The sequence below is a fragment of the Sebastes fasciatus genome, chromosome 6, assembly GCF_043250625.1.
Source record: "Sebastes fasciatus isolate fSebFas1 chromosome 6, fSebFas1.pri, whole genome shotgun sequence".
In the NCBI taxonomy this organism is placed as follows: domain Eukaryota; kingdom Metazoa; phylum Chordata; class Actinopteri; order Perciformes; family Sebastidae; genus Sebastes; species Sebastes fasciatus.
Genome location: NC_133800.1, coordinates 19,521,519 through 19,543,284, shown reverse-complemented (window position 1 = coordinate 19,543,284; position 21,766 = coordinate 19,521,519). Strand labels below are relative to the sequence as shown.

Genomic DNA, 21,766 nt, shown 5'->3' with positions numbered 1-21,766 from the left:
AAAACAAGCACACATATATGAATGCACACGCAAGCGCACACACACACACACACACAAAAAACACACTTAGGTTTCTGTTTTGGAACAGGGTGATGCGGATGTGCGTAAACAGGATTAGGAGAGACGGTTCCACTGTCACACAGACCTCCAGATTGTAATTCTCATGCCTCTCTGACAGCTTGGCACAGCACTAAGTCACCTAACGTTTGCCTTGACATGAAATCCAGACCTGGGCACAGATGAGGTTATCAGTGGGGGGAGAGGAGTGGGAGGAAACGCGTCTAGTCCTATTGGGAGAGCTGTTTGGTACTAATGCCTGGGCTCGGTTGACCGAGGGGACTGGGCGACTGGGGGGGGGGCAGGAGGAGAATGGCGCAGGGTACGCAAAATATCCATCATAACTGCCTTTAGCACTGCCATGTTTTAGATTTAGATTGTGCTCCCCTCATACATGTGTGAAACCTATCTGAAAGTAGCTGAAAGATTACAATCCTCTTCATTAAATTTATCTCCTGCGACATAAACTTTTAATACGCACACCAGCCGTGTGTATGGGACTTCCAGGGCAGCTTAAATGACTGCAACCTGTAATTACTGTTCCAGCACTTGATTAGAATAATCTGATTGCAATTATTCAGTGACTTTAAAATACAAGCCTCGAGCTACAGAACAATAATTCAAGGGCAGTGATTGGGAGCGTGTTTCTTTTTTGGCTGTAAAATGACGTTTTAATCGACACAGAGAGTGAAAGAGGTTCCCTGCTAAGGAGCCAGCTCCCTCAATTAAAGCCCATTTATGAAGTGAGGGGGAAGACGGTGTGCTGCGATGTGGAGTTAATCACCAGGCAGACACTTACAGAGTTCTCACGGATCAGGGAACTAACCCCTCTAACGGGTAAACAGGCAGAAACGCAGCACTCCGGCAAGGCCGCCAAGAACACATGCACTGACATTACTGACATTCATGCCACATGTTACTGTATTGTGTTGTTTCTTTCCTTAAATTATTAACTGAAAGAATCTAAAAATGATTATTATTTTAAGCTTAGAAGTCCAAGTTTATAGGAGGTGTTTTGTTATGATCACTTTGATTAAAAGTCACAAATCTGAAGTGAAAATTCGACTTCTTGCAGTCAGTCAAAACATGAGAAAGACATGTCAATTATCTCCCATATATATTCTGTAGCAACCAAAGCTGGATAATTGATCACATTCAACAGACAACTCTAATGTATCTCATCACTCTAAGGAGTCTGTGGTAGATTAATTAAAAAAAGTAATACAACATGAGGGAGAAGTATTGCCCAGCTGGCACTGATTCCATGGTCAAAGTGAAGGACAAACATGGGGACTGTAATCTTTTTTCTAGGCCTCTAATTTGCAGGACTTTATTTCCTTGTTCTGATTTACTGGTTTTTGTCCCTGCCTTACAGGCTGACCCACCTCGGGTGATTAACAGAGCTGATTCCTTCAACACACACTCAGACTTGTCCTTCCTGCACACATACAGTACATATAATGATGAGGATGAAGGGCCCAGTGGGCACTCGCACTTATAGAGTCTTAAAATCAAATCAAAATTGATGTCCATTGTATTTTTGAAAGCTTAATTGTAACCATCCTCGATTATTCTGTCTCATAATTGACTGTACGTTACCAACAAAAACGCGCCACCAAGAGCGCATTAATCAGTATTACTCTGCCTTAACCTCAGTAAGTGGCACAATAAGAGACATGCCCTCTCTAATCAGCTTCATTGTGTTATATCACCTCCGCTCTAACTATATCACAGAGAGTTCAAAGACCTCGCACTACATGTTATTGCTGAAACCATCTTTAATCAGCGGCATTGGTCTTTGTTACATCACGGAGGTCTACGTTGTAATGAAAACGCCAGCTAGCTCTGATAGCAGCCTAATTGGGAGATAATGAGCCAATAACATCAATGGCTAATGACACACCGAGTCTAAGTCACACCCCCCTCAGGCCACACAGAGGCTCATTCACCACTGATGGAGTGCATAGCTGGGAAGTCTGACAGAGCTAGACCATGCTCTGTACAAACAGGCTGTCTTGATGGCTTCATTAGGCTAATGAAAGGCGGTGCCTGACGCTTAAAGATGGTTATAGTGGACTCTAGCTAAAGGGAAGACATGAAGACACCTGATCTCTACTGCCACTGTCTAATGGTATCCTTCAGATGAAAAAATAGTACAGTTTAGATCATTACTGCATTGTATATTTCACTACTGGTACATTTCATTATCAAAAGAGAGAACTTGTAATGCCTTTCAAAATAAAACTGAAAATGTTAGGCCGTTGCTACACGATGATGTTGATGTGAATATTATGTGTAGTTTGTTTGTTTGTGAGTATGAGCAAGGGGGGGTTGACAGCTTAAGCACTGTATGAGTGTGTGGGCGTGGGCACCAGTAAGTGGGTTGAAGGGGGCTGAACTTTTGTCAGGTCTCAACAATGAACTAGCTAACAGTAAACAAGCCTGATGATGCATAATCACATTAAGAGAGGCACCAAGCATGGAGGAGCGACCCTGCTAATCCACACTGTGCTAGCTCTGTAACCTGCACATAATCCTTGAGAGAGGGAGCGAGGTTGAGAGGAAGAGAGAGAAGGGGAGAGAGGAGGACCGATGGAGGCTTTGGAATTGAATTACTGTATGTACAAGCTTTAGGCCAATTAACCAGGTGTTTCAAACCTCTACCCTGTTGTAGCTCGCGTTTATATGATAGGGCGATGGTGTTTTGCATCTCCGGTATAGAGGGCTCAATGATGTAGGCAGTTTAATGAAGCAGAGAAGCATATGCGAGTGAGAGAACACCTTAGTGGGTCTGAGCTAAAGACACCCCAAGGTAGCAAATATGATGTACAAGTGCACATTAAGCTTGAAACACCCTAACATATATTATTATTATACAGAACACTATAGATGGCACAAAACAATGAAGGCTGGAAAACAAAGTGTCTGATTATCTTGATATTTCTTTTATTTCTCGATAGGTCAAGATTTAGCTCATCTGTGATGACCAAAGATGCAAAAGAAAGGGAGAGGCCAAAAAAAGGAACTATGCTGATGAACTCCTCCACCGCTGAAAAGCTTTGTACAACTTTTCTCAGAGCAAATAATCAGAGCTTCAAGGTCAACTGCTAGTGGAGAGTGAAGAATCCCTAAAAGAAGCTGTGCCTTTGCACAATCTGTCTTTTCCTTTAAAGGGCGGGTCCATTATTTTGTTTTTTTATATATATATATATATATATAGGTTTTTAAATCATTCTGCAGCTTCACAGTGGTACTAACTGTATGTATTCAAATCCAAACATTCAAATGTTGGTCAAAGTAAGTATGTTTTAGCATCATAATGCTTTTTTTCCTTAAGCCTTTCTAAAAAACATTTCCCTTGTGACCTGACGTAGGTTTCTGCATGATGACCCTGCTACATGTACAGTATATATACATCCTTATAGTCAGTGTAATAACGTTAATTAACGCAATCAGCATGCTCCGAGTTTAGAGAAGCAGACAGGAGTACTGGCATGGAGGCTAAGCAATGTACTGCTGTGGACGCCAAGTTAGTTCAGATCCAAAAGTCACACAATAACACAAACAAACTAACCGATCAAGGCAGCGGTAGACCAGCAACTCCCGTTTTCTGCAAGATAAAATTACTGTTATTGTGAATGGAGTCTGGTCGTGTATAGCGTTGAAGACCGTCATATGATGGCTTCAATTCCACATCGGAAAGGGCTGTGAAAATATTCTAAATATAGCAAAACACTAAAAATTATATAGATTTTTTTTAGGTGGATAAAATATGTTTTTCTGCTGCTCCCGTCCACAGCAGCTTTACCTCGCCATCAGACAACACTTTCTGACAGGGAACTGAAGCTGTTGTATCGCACTCTTCAAAGCCACAAGACTTCATTCACAAAAGCAGTAATTTTACCTTGCAGAACGTGGGAGTAATTTTCAAAAAATCTGAACTAACTCTTTCAGTTATTTCCAAACTAAGAGCAGCTAACGTTGACTCAGCTAGGGTTAGTGTTCACATTGTTCATAACCTTATTGATTAGCTTCGATGTCACTGCTTTTTGCAACGGCTGAGTGGGCCTTTCCATATGAAAACCTCAGAAAAAGAAAGCAGATGGACCTGTCCCTTTAAGGCCATTAATGAAACAAGCTTCCTGACATGTGTATGTATATTTGGACCCATGATTGATTTTAGTATCTATTGTATTTTTAACCTATATATTTGTATTAATTGCATTCGTTGTATTAGTGTTTGTGTCGACCTGCCCTGGGACTACAGATGGAAATTAGCCAGTAGCTAAATCTGCCACAATGCATCTCTTCTCCTTATGTGAGATTAATGTTGTTGCATATGGTCCCTGACAAATAAATGTAATAAACTAAACTCTGCCTCCAGCTGGCTGTTGCATTATAGATATAGAACACAGAGAACATGAATCACAGAGAATTACCGGATCAGAAGCATCTGAATCAAGGTATCAAGAAACATCATCACTGTCATTGTATGTACAGTATGTTTCCTATCACTTTGACTCCAAGCTTCTATTACTTTAGTTTCTGCTGACGTTAGGGGCATCAGCAGGCAACCTTTCAATTAACAGAACCTCAGCTAAAATCCCGACCGCAAAGCCAGGCAATGTAAAATGGCCTATGGATTACTTAAAATGGCAGCGTGATGAAAAAATGACCGAAGAAGTAAAAAAAAAAAACCACAACAGTAGGTTTTCTTAAAAAGCTTAGTTTGCAAAAGACAAAGGAGATGTTAAATGAGGACAAATGACTTTGTCTCAAGGAGTATCGTGTTGAACTTGCACTAACATCATAAGCCGCACTCTCTTCGCTTTACTTTCAAAACTTTGCTGAGCAAACTTTTTTCTGCCAACTTCTGTACAGCTGAGGGAAATTCATCATTGTCAGCCAGTGGATCAAAAATGGAGAGGGGCTGAAAATGACAGATACAGCAAAAGTAAAGAAGGGGAAGGTGGGTGGAGATGATGTGGGGAGTGAGGATACAGAGAGATTGGAGCCAGACAATGAGCAATGGTGGGGAGTGTTATCATGCGTGTATGTGTGGGTGGGTGGGTGGATGTAGTAGGTGTGTATGTGTGTATGAGGGAGGGAGAGAAACAGAGAGAGGTCCTTGAAGTAGACCCTGGGAGCCGGGGACCAGCTGGACGTTGAGTACTGCCTGCTGATTCTGCCTGCCCTCCTGATCCCTCAGTCCCTTACCTCCTTTTCAACAAAATATTTCCTTTCCTCCCCGTCCTGACGCTCTCCTTCTATCCGTAACTTCCAACTTTGATTGCACCCTCAAGTGTACTAATCTTCTGTATCTTTGTGAATTGCTTGAAATTACCCATCTAAAACCACTTTATTAAAACAACTATGGGGACGATGCCTTACATTTCTGGACCCATTATCTTGTATGGTATATGTAGATGATGAGGTTTCCATTGCAGCTCCAGTGGAGTTTAAAGGATAACTTTGGCATTTTTCAACCTATTTTCCCATGATTTTGTGTCTAAGTGACTAATGAGGACAACACCTTTTGAATTTGGTCCAGTATTGAGGGAGTTACGCTGCAGCCGACAGCCGCTAAACGAGCTGTAATATAATCCTTTGGGGCAACCTGGCACCGCCAGTTTACGTCCACTAAAATGATTTGTCTTTGCAACACACAAGCTTAGATTGTTAATACGCGTGTCTGACAACATTATGGAAAGGACCCTACAGAGAAATAAAATGTTTTTCTTAACTTTTGCTTCCTGTTTGTCATTGTGTCATGTAACTTGTTGCCGGAAGAGACAACGATGGAAACATAAGTGAGAGAGTAGAGAGGAGTGCCACGGTACACCGGTGTTGTCAGAGTTTGTTGTGTTGGACTACAGAAAGCGTAGATTAGTGTTATCTAAAAGATTTTCAATGTCATGGCTGAATGTTTAGCTGATTTCGACAATGTGGATGTAACGCGAGATTTCAGAGCGAGGCTTCTCCGAGTGAGACACACAATACCAAACAGTAAAAACCGAGAAAAACATTTTATTTCTCTGTAGGGTCCTTTCCATAATGTTGTCACACTAGACACTATAATAACAATCTGAGCCTGTCAGTGGCAAAAACAAGCACTTTTACTGGACGTAAACTGACGGTGCCAGGTTGCCCCAAATGATTACATTATAGCTTGTTTAGCAGCTGGCGGCTGCAGCGTACTCCCTCAATACTGGACCAATTTCAAAAAGTGCTGTCCTCATTAGTCACATCGACACAAAAACATGGGAAAATAGAGTTCAGGTTGAAAAATACCAAAGTTATCATTTAAGGGAAATAACTTTCTATGTCATATTCCAGTATCAGTTCGGACTTCCCATTTTGATTTGGAATATCATCATTATTCTTCCTACTTTGAACAATGTTGACCCTTTCTGGTTCATTTTTCATCCACATCTCTAAATCCTCCCCTCTGTTTATCCAACAGAAGAACATGCCTTCAGCTGTTTTCTCCTCCAGGTCCAACAAAGATTAGCAGGTGAACTCTGAACCATGGCTGTACTGGCTGTGCACCCTGGGGAGGTCAAGAACTGTCACTGGTCTCTATCCCACGGTTTAGCCTGCACAGACTCACGCAGCAAGGTGCAACCACACACACACACACACACACACACACACACACAACGCACCTAAACCCGCAAACACATCCAGCTAACACAGCTGGGTTTGACCTCTTTGTGGCAGCAGCTAATGTGTAACAACAGTCCTCTGGCCCCAATTTGCTATGCCTGAACACACTGTCTAGTAGCTACCGTACTATTGCCATACTGTAAGGTGACGTTTGTTCATACAACAGTGAAGAAATAATAGACTCTTAGTTCTTGTTAAGGCTTATTGTTTTTAAAACAATAATCACCACAAACGTGATGCACAGTTAGATGACGCTTGGCTGTGGGCTTGATGGGACAAGAACAGGAATCCTCTACAGCTAAGTGATTTTAATAGATGACAACAGATGTGATCAATTAAATGACATAATGAATGATGACAGATAAATGGCGTGTTTACAAACTAGTGTTGTCCACCCACGGTAAGCAGGGTGTAATCAAGTCGTAGCTGTTTTTGAGAAGTTTGCCTCACAGGTAATGTAGAGTACAACCTCTGTAGCAGTGGTTTCTACTCATCAACCCATCTTACTAGGCTTTCCACGACAGTCATTGTTACCGGTAGGGCTGTGTGTCGGCAAGAATCTAGTAATACGATACGTATCATTATACAGGAGTTACGATTCAATATATTGCGATATATTGTGATTCTTTAAGCAAGGCGATATATTGCTATTTTTTAAATCTAGGAAAACTGTCATAGTATAAAGAGTAAAACACCATATGCTTAAAATCTGAGAAAAAAAGTTACTTTTTTTCTCAGATCAAACAGTGGATCTGCATTTGCATTTATCACATTCCCTGTAACATCCAACATCATAGCACTATTTTGAGAGGGCACATAAACTTAGAGGGCGCATCTCTTTGCAAATGAAATAAAGTATTGACAGACAATCTTTAGATATAAATTATAAATAAAAAATCAACACAATGATTTGAGAATTGATACAGTATCACAAAACATAAAATTGCAATAATCAATATTTTCTAACACCCCTAATTACCGGTGTTACACGGTGCTCGGACATACACCGATTACATTACTTGCTGAACAAAAATGTGAATTAAAAAATCACAAAATCACATAAAAATCTAATTAAATGATAAGATATATGTAGCTTGATGTCCCATTCAGTCTATTTCTGTTCTCTGAATAGCATCCAACAACAGAGCTGGTTAGACATAAGTGACCTTTTGGCTTTTGTTGAACTTGTGTTATAATTAACATCACAGTAGCTTCAATTACTCTGCATGAAGTGTTTTACCTACAATGTATGTTTTGCTTGGAATCCCTGGTTTGCAGAATTGCATGTACCAGTTGATTTATTGAGTATTGTGTGTTGTGGATCAACATTTAGCTTGTCTTGGTCTTTTTAAGGATGTATAATCCAGCCTGAAGACAACCAGTGTGTCAACCAGCCTTGCTTTCTTAAGCATAATACATGTCAGCGAGAGTGCAGAGGAAGAAAGAAAGAGGTATACTCCTCAATGAGCCATTTTCAAATTTTCACATTTCTGCTTTTGTATCCTCAAAATCCAAACGACCGACCAGATCTATGAATAAAATGAATGCTAAAAGCCTTTAGATGGAGACTATATGTGTATCTGTGGGGAAGACATTATTTAACTCATTGCCAAATGTTGTTTGAATCCAATACACCCCTGTTGTGAACATTTATAGCATTGAGTGAGATATTCATGGAGTTATATATATATTTCAATTATGTAATTTTATGATGGATACATCACTGCAACTTAGAATTCAAACAACCTCTAGCAAGAGTTTACGCTCGTCATTTTATTTTCCACCAGTTGTTGAATAAGAGGAAACAAACTGGCGTGTTTGTATGTTAAAGTCGAAAAACAGAAGGTGAAAAGTGTCAGTGATATAAGGAGCACAATACTGTGAGAAGAAAGAAGAAACAGAAGAGGAGGACGAGAAGAAAAACAGGGTCTTGAATCAAAGCCAATCACTTCAAGGGCCTGAACTTGGCCACTGAATTCTTTGAAAAATGTTCTTATACACACAGGGAGGAGGAAAAAAAGAGAATGAGAGAAGGGGAGGTAAAGAAACAGACTGAGAGGTGAGGAGAAATAAAATTGATGAAGCAATGAATGTGAAGTTATGAGGGGAAAAAAAACTGGAGGGTGGAGTTATAGCCTCCACACCCAACTGACCTGTTTCCAAATAATTACCAAGAAAAAAAAAGATTAAGTCCCTGAGAACAAGAGCAGTTTTCACACTCTAGCACACAAAGAGAAGGACCGGCTTCGAGATGAGACGGTTGGCCGCATTGTACTGCCCCACTTAAATCGTACTTTCAATTCACTAAATGTGCTATTTGACTTGGCAAAGGAGCTGGTATGTCCCACGGAGCAGCAGGGAGTCTTACCAGGACTTTGCCAAGTTTGCTGCAGCCCTGCTGAACAGCCTTCACCTTGGCTAGCTAGTGACCTTAGACGTAGTGGGTGGTTCGACTCAGCGGTGAAGAAAGACGGAGCTTGGAGAAAGGAAAAAAAAATAGAGAGTAACCATAACCTCTAGTGGTTGAAGTTCAGCTTTTAATTTTAAAACCCTCCTTGTGAGCACTTACAGGATGCAGGAGGGAAAATAGACGAGGAAAGAAAAGGTTTTTAGGAAAATAGAACAAGAGATATTTTCTAGGAAAGAGAGAAAGTCCGAGCTACAGTAGTTAACACCGGCCCGCCCCGGGGATCTGTCGGTATAATGTGACTAACAGGAATGGAAAATACTTTTTGTTTGCCTTGTGAATGATGTAAATGAAGAACAACTTAGTAGTATATGCCGTGCTGTGAAACCAAAATAATGCAAAGTTATTAGAGAAGTGGAAAAATCCAATAAAACCTCTCAGTGATTGGCCTCAGACAGAAAACCTATTATTTCACTTTTCTAAGACAATAAATCAGCGGTTATTACGGGGACTTGTCAACCGAAATGACTTTCTAAACTCATAAGCTATATATTCAACGCAAGCAATTAAAGTTGGATACAGCTGATCCCACATTTGGCTTTAAGATATGCAAACCATAAACTGCTTCATCTAAATAAAACATGGCTTTACATTTTTTGAGATGCGCGCCAATCCCATTGGAAACATAATCTATTACTTTCCATTTTGTACAGTGGAGCTTACGAAATTCTTGTGTTTTCTGTTAGCCCAAAATTTCATCATGGCTTTCCATTAAATAAAAGATGATGTGGTCGTGTGTTGTTTCATTTACAGTCTAGTTCAGTATGAGGTCAGGAGTATATAAAATCACCCTCTATAAGCCCTGCACAATTAAACTTCACGTTCTATGTTAATGGCTCTATTTTGCGCACAATGCTTGCCAAAGATTCATGCCACTATGTTTGAGAGGTCCAGACTCAGGGGAGGACAACTCACGACAACTCTAAAAAAAGGAGCCATCCATGGTTGCCAACATGATAAACCTGTAGGGAGGAGCCCCAGACACCCAGCTCCATGAAACACTCCAAAACAAGTCTTACCATCTTAAACTCACAGGAATTTGAAAGATGAGGCACCCCACACCATCCTCCCCGTGGCCCACATTGTGAAAATAAAAGAGAAGTGAAACATGGAGACAGAGAGAGACAGAGAGAGAGAGAGAGAGATGTTGTGAGGAGGACAGGAAGAGAGGATGAGGAATTATGCCAGGGTCTGAAGATTCATTTTGAGGTTGGATTTAGAGAAATGGTGTCTGGCAGCAGGCGCAGGGTCAAGCCCTGCAGGCCTGGAGCTCAAGCAGCCATCTTGGCAGTGACTCCTTTGGTGCAGCGAGAGGGGGGGGATTGCTTTACATCAGTCTGCCAGGACCCTCCATTTCCTCTTTCCCACTGTTGCACTAATGCAACCTCTATTTTTCTTTCGTACAGTTTATCTTTGATCAGAAATATATTACTCAGTGGATGAGCTGTGTAAACATCCACATAATTTGGAGCAGAAATCATGACTTCCTGTAGTTATATTTACTACGAGGATGAGGATACTCAGAAGGGTGATCAAGGTCCACAAAGACGGAGAGCTTCTTTTCCTTACTCCTCGTTTTTGTGAATATTTTCGGTATATAAAAGGATCAACCTCGGATTCAGTCATTTACAATAAACAGGGGAATTTAAATAATCATTGTGACATATTTCGCTCTCCTTCCTTCCGTTTCTTTGTCTCGCTCACACACATATCACATACACGGTGCACTCCCCCTCTACAGGGCCTCCTCTACTGTACATGGGAAAAGTAGGCGAGCCATGAAAGGCATACAGTGTTGATCCAGCCGATAAGCTGACCAATTGGGTTCATTTATCAAGGAAAAACCTTTGCTCAAATGTGATCCCTGTGTGTGATGGAAAGCCTTCTGACAACTCTATTCCATCCACGTCTCTGTGGTTCTTGGCGTGGTCGCCTCGCAGAAACCCTAGCAGTGTTATTACGGATCTTTAGTGGCCTACAACAGGACATTAGTTAAAACAAATATGTAAATCTGGGTCAAAGGGGGGCTAGGGGGAGAGTCTGAATGATGTATACCAGATAAAGCTGCGTCTAGGAAGACAGAGAAATGACCTTAACGGTCTTCACGCTGCAAAACAGTTAGATGTGATAAATTAAGAAAAGCAGTGGCTGATCAGTGAGACACAGAGACAGCAAATAAAGCCCATCTGGAATGGGTTTCTGTGTCTCTTCTGCACAAGCTGAAACCCAAAACTCATATCAGATCTGAATGCAGTGCAGCGATAATAGCTGAATATTCATTTTGGTGCAAGCGGAAGACAAACATTCCCGTTCTTAATGACATCTCCAGGGAGGAAGTTCATTACACAAGGTTGTTACACAACAAAACCCTGTCACTTCGAGAGGTCAGAGGAGGTTCACACTGCTAACATTAGCGAAAAAAAACCAATGGCAACTAGGTTAGTGACACTTCCTGCATGAAATAACAACTTTAAAAAGAACTGGGATACAAGTAACATCAGGTCTCCAAGTAGACATGATACGAGTTCACTATAGTGGCCTACTTTGTGTCAGGCTGCAACGCAGCATCATGACAGCACATTAATACTTCATGTAGGTTCAAGCAGAAAAGGTATATCAGCATGTCATCACTCAAGCCAATTATTCAAAATGAATAATTCATTAATGTCTTACTGACTGGTTCAATACACAAAGGATGATTCACCATATTCTCCTATTTTGAGTTTAAAGCAGTGGGCTACTTCCGGTTCTGAAAAGTGAAGCCAATGCAATAAACTTGCATTCTTTCTAATAGCCAGCAGGGGGCGACTCCTCTGGTTGCAAAAAGAAGTCTGATTGTCTAGAAGTCTATGAGAAAATGACCCTACTTCTCACTTGATTTATTACCTCAGTAAACATTGTAAACATGAGTTTATGGTCTCAATCGCTAGTTTCAAGTCTACTTCAATACAGCATGATGTTCATTTAGTAAATTATGGTCCCATTTAGAGTCAAATAGACCATAAAGCAGAGTATGCTTTAGGCCGTGGCTACCTTGTGAATGACAGGTCGTTACCACAGTGTTTTCCAGTCTGGGAGTTGTCTGTGTTTTTGTCTTAAAACTTTAACCCTTTCACACTTTGTTTTCAGTTCATGAAAGTTGATTATAACCTTTTGGTCGCCTAAAAATGTCTTCAGCATTCAGTTGTGCTTAGCTCAAGCCTCTCCTGTCACTTCTGGTTGAAAAAAACCAAGATGGAGATGGCCAAAATGCCGAACTCGAGGCCCAAAACCATAGTCCGCAAACCAACGGGTGACGTCACAGTGAGTACGTCCACTGCGTGGTAATCCAAGCAGTTTCAATTTTAGGGGTCAAAGCAATCATTGCTATAATGTTTTATTTTGAAAAACAAAAGATGACATTTTTGTACTTTTTTCTGTTCTTTTTTGTCTGTTTATTCATACTATAAATTCACAGGTATTTCTTCCATTTATTGTAAACAATACAACAAATTACATTACTTCCTCCTTCCCACTATGCTAGAATAAGTTATGATATAAAAATGAGCTATGAAACAAACATTATAACAGTAAAAGTAAAACGTTTCAACTGGCTTTATAATAAATCATTATTGTGTGATATCAATTACCAACAGGGAGCAGTACAAATAAATAATTTTTCTATACAAACTTTAAAGAGCATTTGATCTGAAAAACTTTTTAAAGTTTCCAAAAAAGTGATTCCACTAGCAATTAATAAAATAACCTGAGGTATAAGTTTCATATATTTCAGGTGGTTGTGTTTTGTATTTGTTAATGTGTATAATTATGTACACTGGATATGAAAATAATTATGTGTTTGTGCGTGCAACTGGATTGCATGGAGAACACAGTGGATGTCAAAAACGGAGTTGGTTGGAAAGAAAAAATGAGCAAAAAATTCTAATGAGGCTTGTCGAAGCATCTCACACAGTAACGGGCATGTGTACGCTATGTATGTATTACTGATGGAAGGTGTGTGTGGGTGTGTGTGTGTGTGTGTGTGTGTGTGTGTGTGTGTGTGTACTGTATCTGTGTGTGCGTGTGTCTCTGGGAAAACACTGTAGCTGTAGTTGCACACTGCTCTGTGCACTGATTGATGGTTGATGTCCATGCAGGCCTACATTTTTGAGTGGATTGGAGTCATAGCACATGAGCAAACAAGATGGAAGACTGGTGGAACTCTCCACTACAAAGAATAGCAAGACTGTCTGCACCGCGTACACACACACACTGCAGAGAAACACAAACTCTCACACACACACACCACACCCACAGATCCACTTCCCCACCTCCAGTGCTTGAAGATCTACCTGCCAGCTGCTGCCAGTCGCAGGGAAAGATGGGCTTTGTTGGTTTTGTGAAGCCCACCGACAAGACCCCCCTGGAGACTGCAGGTCTCCAGCAGCACAAGCCTCAGCCTTATCCACTCCGCCGCACAGGCAATCTGTTTTCTATATTGCCAGCCTGTATCACTGTACTATGCACTATAGAACAGCAATTGAGCAGGAAATTAAGTTAGGGGATCGGTATTTGGCGGAGGAGAACGAGCTGGTGTGGTCTTCCCTCTCCACATACAAGGATCATTAAATATCACACGAGTTTCTTGATAAATTCCCTCTTCTCCTCCTCTCTCTGCTGTTCCCATCAACTCGCTCCCCTCTTCATCCTCTCTTCTCTGTCTCTTTTCTTTCTTCCTCAATTTCCCTCTCATCATCTGCCCGTTTCTGTCTCGTCTTGCTGTATTTGTAGAGTGTATGAAACAAAACATCCTAATGGATGTTTGAACAGCTTGAGACGTGTCGGCCTGGGAACTACCTCCCTGTGACAGGGAGCTCTGGCAGGGAATTGAGACCTTTACGAGGGGAAAATAGGGGACATATTTCTTTCTTTTCTTCTTTGTTTATTTCTTTTCCTCTCTCTCTGTAGCCCCCCCCCCCCGCCTCCCTTCTCTGTCTATTTTCTCTCATTATTTCTCTGTACATACAAACAGAGGACAGAGTCTAAGCTTCTTTTGGATTAGCAGATGTGGAGGATCCATTTTTTTTTGCCCTGTTGTCTTTCCTCCTCTTCTTTCCCTCTGTCCTCTTCTGCCTTTCTCCTCTACCTCTTGACTGTTTTCAGTGAGTGAATGTGTGTGAAAGTGTAAGAAGTTAGTAAGTAAGAGAAGGAAAAGGAGAGAGAGAACGAGCTAGGTCAGGAGGTCACTATTCAAAACCCAAATACTTAACTTTCATTGGAGCAGTTATAGTGAGACGGATGAACACCAGCGGGTGCACACACACACACACACACACACACACACACACACACACACACACACACACACACACACACACACACACACACACAACCACACACACACACACACACACACACACACACACACACACACACACACACACACAACCACACACACCAGTTCTTTTTTTTTTTACTCTTGTGTGAATTCTCAGTTTTATTTTCTGGCACAAAAAAATGACTTTTTGTTTCTTTTATTAACTTCTTAATCATAAAGCTCATTATCAAACTAATAATTAACTTATATTTCAAATTACTTTTAGGTTAATTTTGGGTATTCAAATGCCCCAGATCTCAACGTATTAATGAAATGTATATTCATAGAAAATTCCATTGCTTCCTCTTCAAACTTTGCACGCTTGAGTGGACTCGAGTGGACCGCAGCACATTTTGTGCTGAATACATTAATATGATTTCAAAAAGTTGAGATGTTAATGTTTAAATGTTTATTTTAAATTACTTAAAAAGATCTATATTTGAATTTCTTAATATTTAATGAGGCTTACAACTAAAAACTAGGGCTGACAATCGATTCAAATATTTGATCACGATTAATCGCACATTTTTTTATCTGTTCAAAATGTAACTTAAAGGGAGATTTGTCAAGTATTTAATACTCTTATCTACATGGGAGTGGGCAAATATACTTGCTCTATGCAAATATATGTATATATGTATATATATGTATTTATAACGAAAAACAATGACAAATATTGTCCAGAAACCCTCACAGGTACTGCATTTAGCATAAAGAAAATATGCTCAAATCATGACATGGCAAACTGCAGCCCAACAGGCAACAACAACTTGACTATGACTTGCCCCAAAACTGCATGTGATTATCATAAAGTGGGCATGACTGTAAAGGGGAGACTCGTGGGTACCCATAGAACCCATTTTCATTCACATATCTTGAGGTCAGAGGTCAAGGGACTCCTTTGAAAATGGCCATGACAGTTTTCCTCTTTTTTGGAGCATTATTTAGCCTCTTTCACGACAAGCTAGTATGACATGGTCGGTACCAATGGATTCCTTAGGTGTTTTAGTTTCATATGATGCCAGTATCTCCTTTCTAGCTTTAAAACTGAGCCTGCTACAACCTAAAACCGCAAGTTGCATTAATGCGTTAAAGAATTTAGTGGCTTTAAAACGGATTTGGGTTAATGCGTTATCGCGTTAACTTTGACAGCCCTACTAAAAACGTTTGTCTCCATGTAAAGATGTGGCTCATATGGAAACAGTTATCCCCTATCAGTGACTGACATTTTGAGTTTCATGCTCAGAACAATGTTTTTGCTCGAACCTATCCATCCAGAAAGACAAGCAGCAGACACAGAAACACACACTGGCGAGGACAAAGAGCTCTCACTGCTACAATCTCAGGTCAATCTGTAGTGTTGACAGCTAAATTAACAAGTGCTACAAGCACCATTACATTTGGCTCCTGATTGTGTAACAATGGATAGATAGACCAATACACCGTCAGACAGATAATCATACACAAATCAATATCTATAAATAAGCGAATTAAAAGAAAAATATATATTGCTCGGGAGGTTAATTTCTGACCACTGTTGGCCACATGGAACACACACACATACATACACACATACACACAGCACTCAGTGCAGTGGTCAGGTTAGTGGGAGGCAGTCAGAGAGATAAGGCGCCAAACAGGTCTAAATCCCTCCTGAAGCGGTCTTGATGGACAGACAGGCCACCATTAACAATGCGGTGGCTTGTGAGAGCAGCAGCTGATGGAAAGATACCCTGGCATTTGCTGTGTTAAGAAGTGGCCCTTAAAGATTTCACACTTCCAATTTCTTTGAATTATCTGCCATCTCCAGGTTGTCACTCAGCCTGACAATCTCAGATTCTTGCTCAGCGAGGCACCGGGCTGGTTATTGACAAAGCAATCCGCCGTGATACAGCAAAGCCTGATAAAACATTAGTCAAACAACACGACGTACAACTCTGGACTCAACCCTCGCACATGGGTGAATGCTCACGCCTTTTACATTTCTATTAATGTCTAATAAAACACACTGTGATTCACACAATATATTGAGTGGTTTTAGTACAGTATAGCGGTGCTCTCAAACATTACATTGGGCTCACGCGTGTCTTTGTGCAACACCACACATCAATGATTAGGTGTGACGTGAAACTTTGTGACAACGCAGCAGAGGATCTCTGCCGTGTATCACCATTTGCTAGATCGCAGCGTACGGAGCAGAATAGATTTGTTAAGGTCCACCTAAGGCAGTGATGACAGCCGATGCCGGCATGACACTGAACAGACTGCTTATCAGATCTTTAATGGTTTGATTCGCTTGCTGCTCCAGACAGGCCATGATAGAAATATCACAACATCCCCATTACCCTCAGCATTCAGAACATAGTGCACAGCCTGTGCTTTCTATGAATTATTGAAAGCAGACAGATTACGCTGCGAGGCTGGAAGTCCAGAGGCATGCTACAGATGCTGCTGAGCAAAACGGTAACATCAGAAGTGTGTTTTTGTTCTTTCTTTTTTTTTTAAAGAGAGGAGGGTTTTTTTTGCAGGTCTGCATCAGATTAGAAAAGGGTTGTTTGGATAGACGTATGTGGAAAAAGGAAATAGTAGGTGGGGTTTGGACATGTGTGAGTGTGTGTTTGTTGCAAAGGATGAGGAGGGTGAAGGGCATGGTGTCAGGGCTTGTCTGACATGTGGCCTGGTGGGTTGGCTGGATGGTTGGTTTGCTGTCTAGATGGCTGGTTGGGTGCAGCCCAAGCTCAAGCCTGGCAACTCTCTCTCTATCTCTCTTTTCTCTCTCTCTCCCTGGAGTGACGGGCTGAGACATTAAGACAGGCGTTTTAATTAACTGTGCCACTCTTCCACCTGCTGCCCTCAATATGCTCCGGCCCAGGCAAGCTGTCTCTCATACCACTGACTCTCTTGCTCTCCTTTTACTCTATCTTTCCCATCATTTTTCTACACTTTTTTTCCCCCCGTTCTTTCTCTCCTTTTCTTTCCAATTTTCAAATCTCGCCCTCCATCACTCCGACTTGCTCTCCCTAACCTCTCTTTTCTCTCCCTTGTGCATCCCTACGAGCAGTTTGACCCTAATAAATGAAAACTCATACCAATAGATAAGGCGATTCCATCAGGCTCATGTGACAGAATTAGCCAATTTCTTTTTTTGAACTTGCAGAGAATTAATTTCTACATGTGTCCTGTTCTACTGACCCTCTAACTACAACCCCCCCGCCCATCCCACACACACACACACACACCCACCCACATACAGGGCACACACACTCTCTCACGCTCTTCAAATCTATCTGGTAATTCAGCTCGGCCCGACACTCATCAGGCTATTCATTACAGCCTGATTGGAGATGGATATTTCTGTTCCCTCATGACAGAATGGAGCTAGGGATCAAACTGGGGACATTACAGGATTTAGAAGAGCAAACGCAACACACAGCGGCTTCGTGTGCGTGTGTCTGTACACTTGCGGACACGTGTGTGCGAATGCGTGCTCATAAATGTTTGTACTAATATGTGTAAATGTATGCCTGGCTGTTTAAGACTCTCATTTAGGGCTGTGACTCCCATAGTTTAATCATTTAGATCATAAATTGAGAATTAATTCAAACAGAACGGAGCAACAAATGATCCACTTTTAGCACTCTACTTAAATTGTATTACACTTTTAATGGGGTTAATAATAGACGGCGTTGGCAACACAGGAAAACGACTCTACAAAGTGTTGTATTAAAAGGATTAATGTCCTCCCTTCAGAATTAAAGCCAGGTCTTGAAGATACAGCTAAAACTAACAAATGGCCGAGCTCTGGCTCCACGATGGGGCCTCAGTCGCGGCCGTACTACAGTAAGAAGACAACAACTGGGGCCAATATATCAGCCGGGCAGACAGGGAGCATTCGTCTGCCGTGTGAGGAGAAGTGACTTTGAAGTTCTCCGCAGTGAGGTGAAAGAGCAGCCGTGGCCTCAACCTCTGTGTTTATGTAGCCGCACTAGCCCTGGGAGAGCTCTTAACGAATGATGCGGATAGATGGACGCCGCAGCTAAAAGCACACACTCACACGTCTGTGTGAGGGCCAAGACACACACCAAGGATTTACGCATACTTTATGTTGAGGTCGTGGACGTGTCAGTGTGTACGGTACTGACGAGCATGTACTCTGTGTCTGCATGTGCTATGAACAGAAAAAAAAATGCATATAACAAGCAGGCAGAAGGAAAAAAGGAAAATGCCTGTGTTACATTGCGTTACACTAATAGGTTTCAAACATAAGCAGAGTCTTACCTGTTAGAAGCAGGCTATGCCAACATCCTCCAGCAATGTCTCTCACTGGCGAGCTCGGTGGCGTCACTTCCTCTGGGAAAAGGATGTTCCTCTTTATGTTCCCACATGCCCGTCCACAGCCCCACTGAAACAACCTGCCGTCACCTGCATGTCATCAATGAGGAAATTAATACAGTTTCCAATATGAGCAAAAAAAAGTGTGATGAGCAGATGATTTAAAACAAATAAATAAAATAAAATAAAAAAAATGAGCAGATGATTTTTGCTAATTAATACATTCAGTACACTGTTTGACGTTTACAATGCGTCCTCTGCTCAAAGAAAACTCATCTGCAAATCAAATCAAGCGCTTCCTGTACTAACAGCCAGCCACCAGGGGGCGATCCAGAAGTTTTAGCCTCACTTTTGGGGAGCTGTAATGCCGCTTTGTGTGCACCCTGTAGCGGCAGCCTATGATACACTTTCCTGAATGTTGCAGCTGCAGTCCAGAATAGAAGAGTAATATACTGAACTCAGGAGAAGATTAACCTAATTTTAAGTATTTCTTTTAAAGATTTGTTAATTAGCAGGACGTAGCACAAAATGCAAATGAAAGCAGGGCTCTGTTGATTAAATTTTGGGTAAAGTTTTGGCACAATATTATTTATATTTTGATTCTAGGAGATCCACTGTGAATAAAGACTTATTCTTATTTTGATGCAAAGATTTATACATGAGCAGAATGTAGCACAATGAAAGCAGTGCTCTGTTTATTTAAATGTGAAAGTGCAATAAAAAATATTTGGCCCTAAAATCAATGAATAAGCGTGATGAATAATCTCAATATTGATCAAAATAACTGTGATTATCATTTTTGCCATAATCGTGCAGCCCTAACACAAAGTTATCATCATATAATATGACAATATCAACTAATAGAAGACGCTTTGGACTCTGTGCAGTTCCTAAATTAATTGCAAACTGTAGCCGGGGCCTCTAACCCCCTGCAGCTCATCTTGCATCTCTCTCCAGCACGCCTCTAGGAGCATGTTGTCCTTGTTGTGCTGCTGCTGCATGGGGCCTCTGGTGATAAATTATGGATGCAACGCAAAAGCTGTAAAATTTGTTGTATCTTCCATTATCTTCATGTTAAAGGCCACAAAAGCTCTTCAGTGAAGTCAGCCATTAAGAAATGACAGGTATTGCTATCAGGCTTCTTTATAGCCTATTACCTGCAATGACAGCAGCTGCTGCTGCACCACTGTACGGCCTATCACATTATTTGCAGCTAAAGTCAGCTACTGTGTCATTTCGCCTCATTTTCTTGACAGTGCTATCATAAATCCATTGGGCTGCAGGGGAAACTGTCGACTACCTCGATTATCTTCATAGCCTGAATGAATTCTGAAATGTATGTAACAGGCAATGACTGTTATGGATCAGGAGCCAGGGCCATATTCCCGCTAACTCTGTCTCTCTCCCTCCTTGTCTCTCTCTCAGGTGATGTGCCGATCGAGGGCTTGAGGGCTCTGATATTCGCATAAAATTGAGTAAAGTAGGTGAACTTTGAAGCACACGGTGACAGCTCATGAGAGGTGACGTCAGCTCCATTTCCTAGAGATATTGTCCGGCTGATTTGTGCTGGTGCGTTTTACGGAATTAAAAAAATCTAGCATACTAGGTGAAGGGTCAACGATAGAATCCACTTGGAGCATATTAAAGAAAGAGAAATAACTGGTAACATGTGGACCATTAGATATAGTGATATCTATGTCGATTGAATGCTGTGTATCATAGCAGGGCTGCACAGTGCATTACTGTACCTGTCAGTGCAAGATTGTGGTTTGCCCCACAGGTGACCTTCGACACACGGTCCACGCACTCAACAAAGCGAGGGACGACCACACGTTCATCAGAGCCGCTGCCAATTTGTCCATAATCATTCTGCCTGTAGGGAGAAGAGTATAAACACATAATTAAAAACATAATTAATTACCTGCGGGCATTATCTTCATATTGTTTTATCGCATTTTAAACTATATGCAACAGCATTTTCAAAGCACAAAAATATTGCACACCTTTCAATTTCTATAGGGTAAAATAAATAATCAAATCAATTAAACTATTGCAGTGAGCGGCTTCCACTGGGGACCGCAGAGCATATGCGTTTCCTCCCATTTCTACGAATCCTCTTTGTGACAATAACGAGACACAGCCCTATCAGAAGTGAAACACCTCACTAACTAATTAGACTCTCAGGCTGCAGTCTGACAAAATAAAAAAGAGGAAAGTGCTTGAAGGAAGACTTGCTTTCCCGCAATTTGCATCTGCCACTTTTTACTGCATCTGTTCCAAGTGCCATTCAACGTTCTCTTCCTCCTTTTGTTGGGAAGTGTTGAGCCCCAACTATTTAAGCTCACCTCCTACCTACCCGGAGCTTTGTTCCTGCTCCTCTGCAGACCAGTAATGAGCCAACCGCCACAAAACCGCTAGGAAATTAATGACTCATTACGGATGGGGCCTAGACCGCTCCACGGCGTCTCCTCCTCCCCCGCTCCACCCCACATGCCCGCATGTAATCCTCTCTCTCTCTCTCTCTCTCTCTCTCTCCCTCTTTCTCTCTCTTACTCTCATCCCTTCAGCCCATACAGAAAGACCCCAACACCTCCCTATCAATTAGAGCCTATTACAGGGCTCCCATGCTAGCAGGGCAAAGAAAGAAGGCCTTCACAGCTCAAGAGTGTGTGCAGCAGAGATTGGGAGAGTTGAATGAGGAGCCTTAAGGTGCTCCTTTCACACCCTTGCCCTTATCCATTATGCCAGTCTGTAGAGCCCCCTAGGAGAAACGTGCAGCCCCCAAAAAGACTTGGGGATGAAAATAAGTCAAGGGAGGGATTCTTGGTCACACCTTTTTCCCTTTTTCCCTGTACTCCGGCGTCAAATTATATCATAACTAGTCCTTA

The 21,766-nt window shown here is 41.5% G+C and overlaps 1 protein-coding gene across 7 annotated transcripts in view; it reads right to left on the bottom strand.

The window, feature by feature from the left end:
* Nucleotides 1-21,766, bottom strand: part of LOC141769318 (uncharacterized) — a 322,621-nt gene that overhangs the window by 181,683 nt on the left and 119,172 nt on the right. For all 7 annotated transcript variants that reach the window (XM_074638262.1, XM_074638260.1, XM_074638256.1 and 4 more), the window contains 2 exons: nucleotides 20,627-20,751; nucleotides 18,825-18,968 (listed from right to left, as the gene is read on the bottom strand). In XM_074638262.1, coding sequence (XP_074494363.1) covers nucleotides 18,825-18,968; nucleotides 20,627-20,751 — 269 coding nt within the window. The remainder of the gene's footprint in view (nucleotides 1-18,824; nucleotides 18,969-20,626; nucleotides 20,752-21,766) is intronic.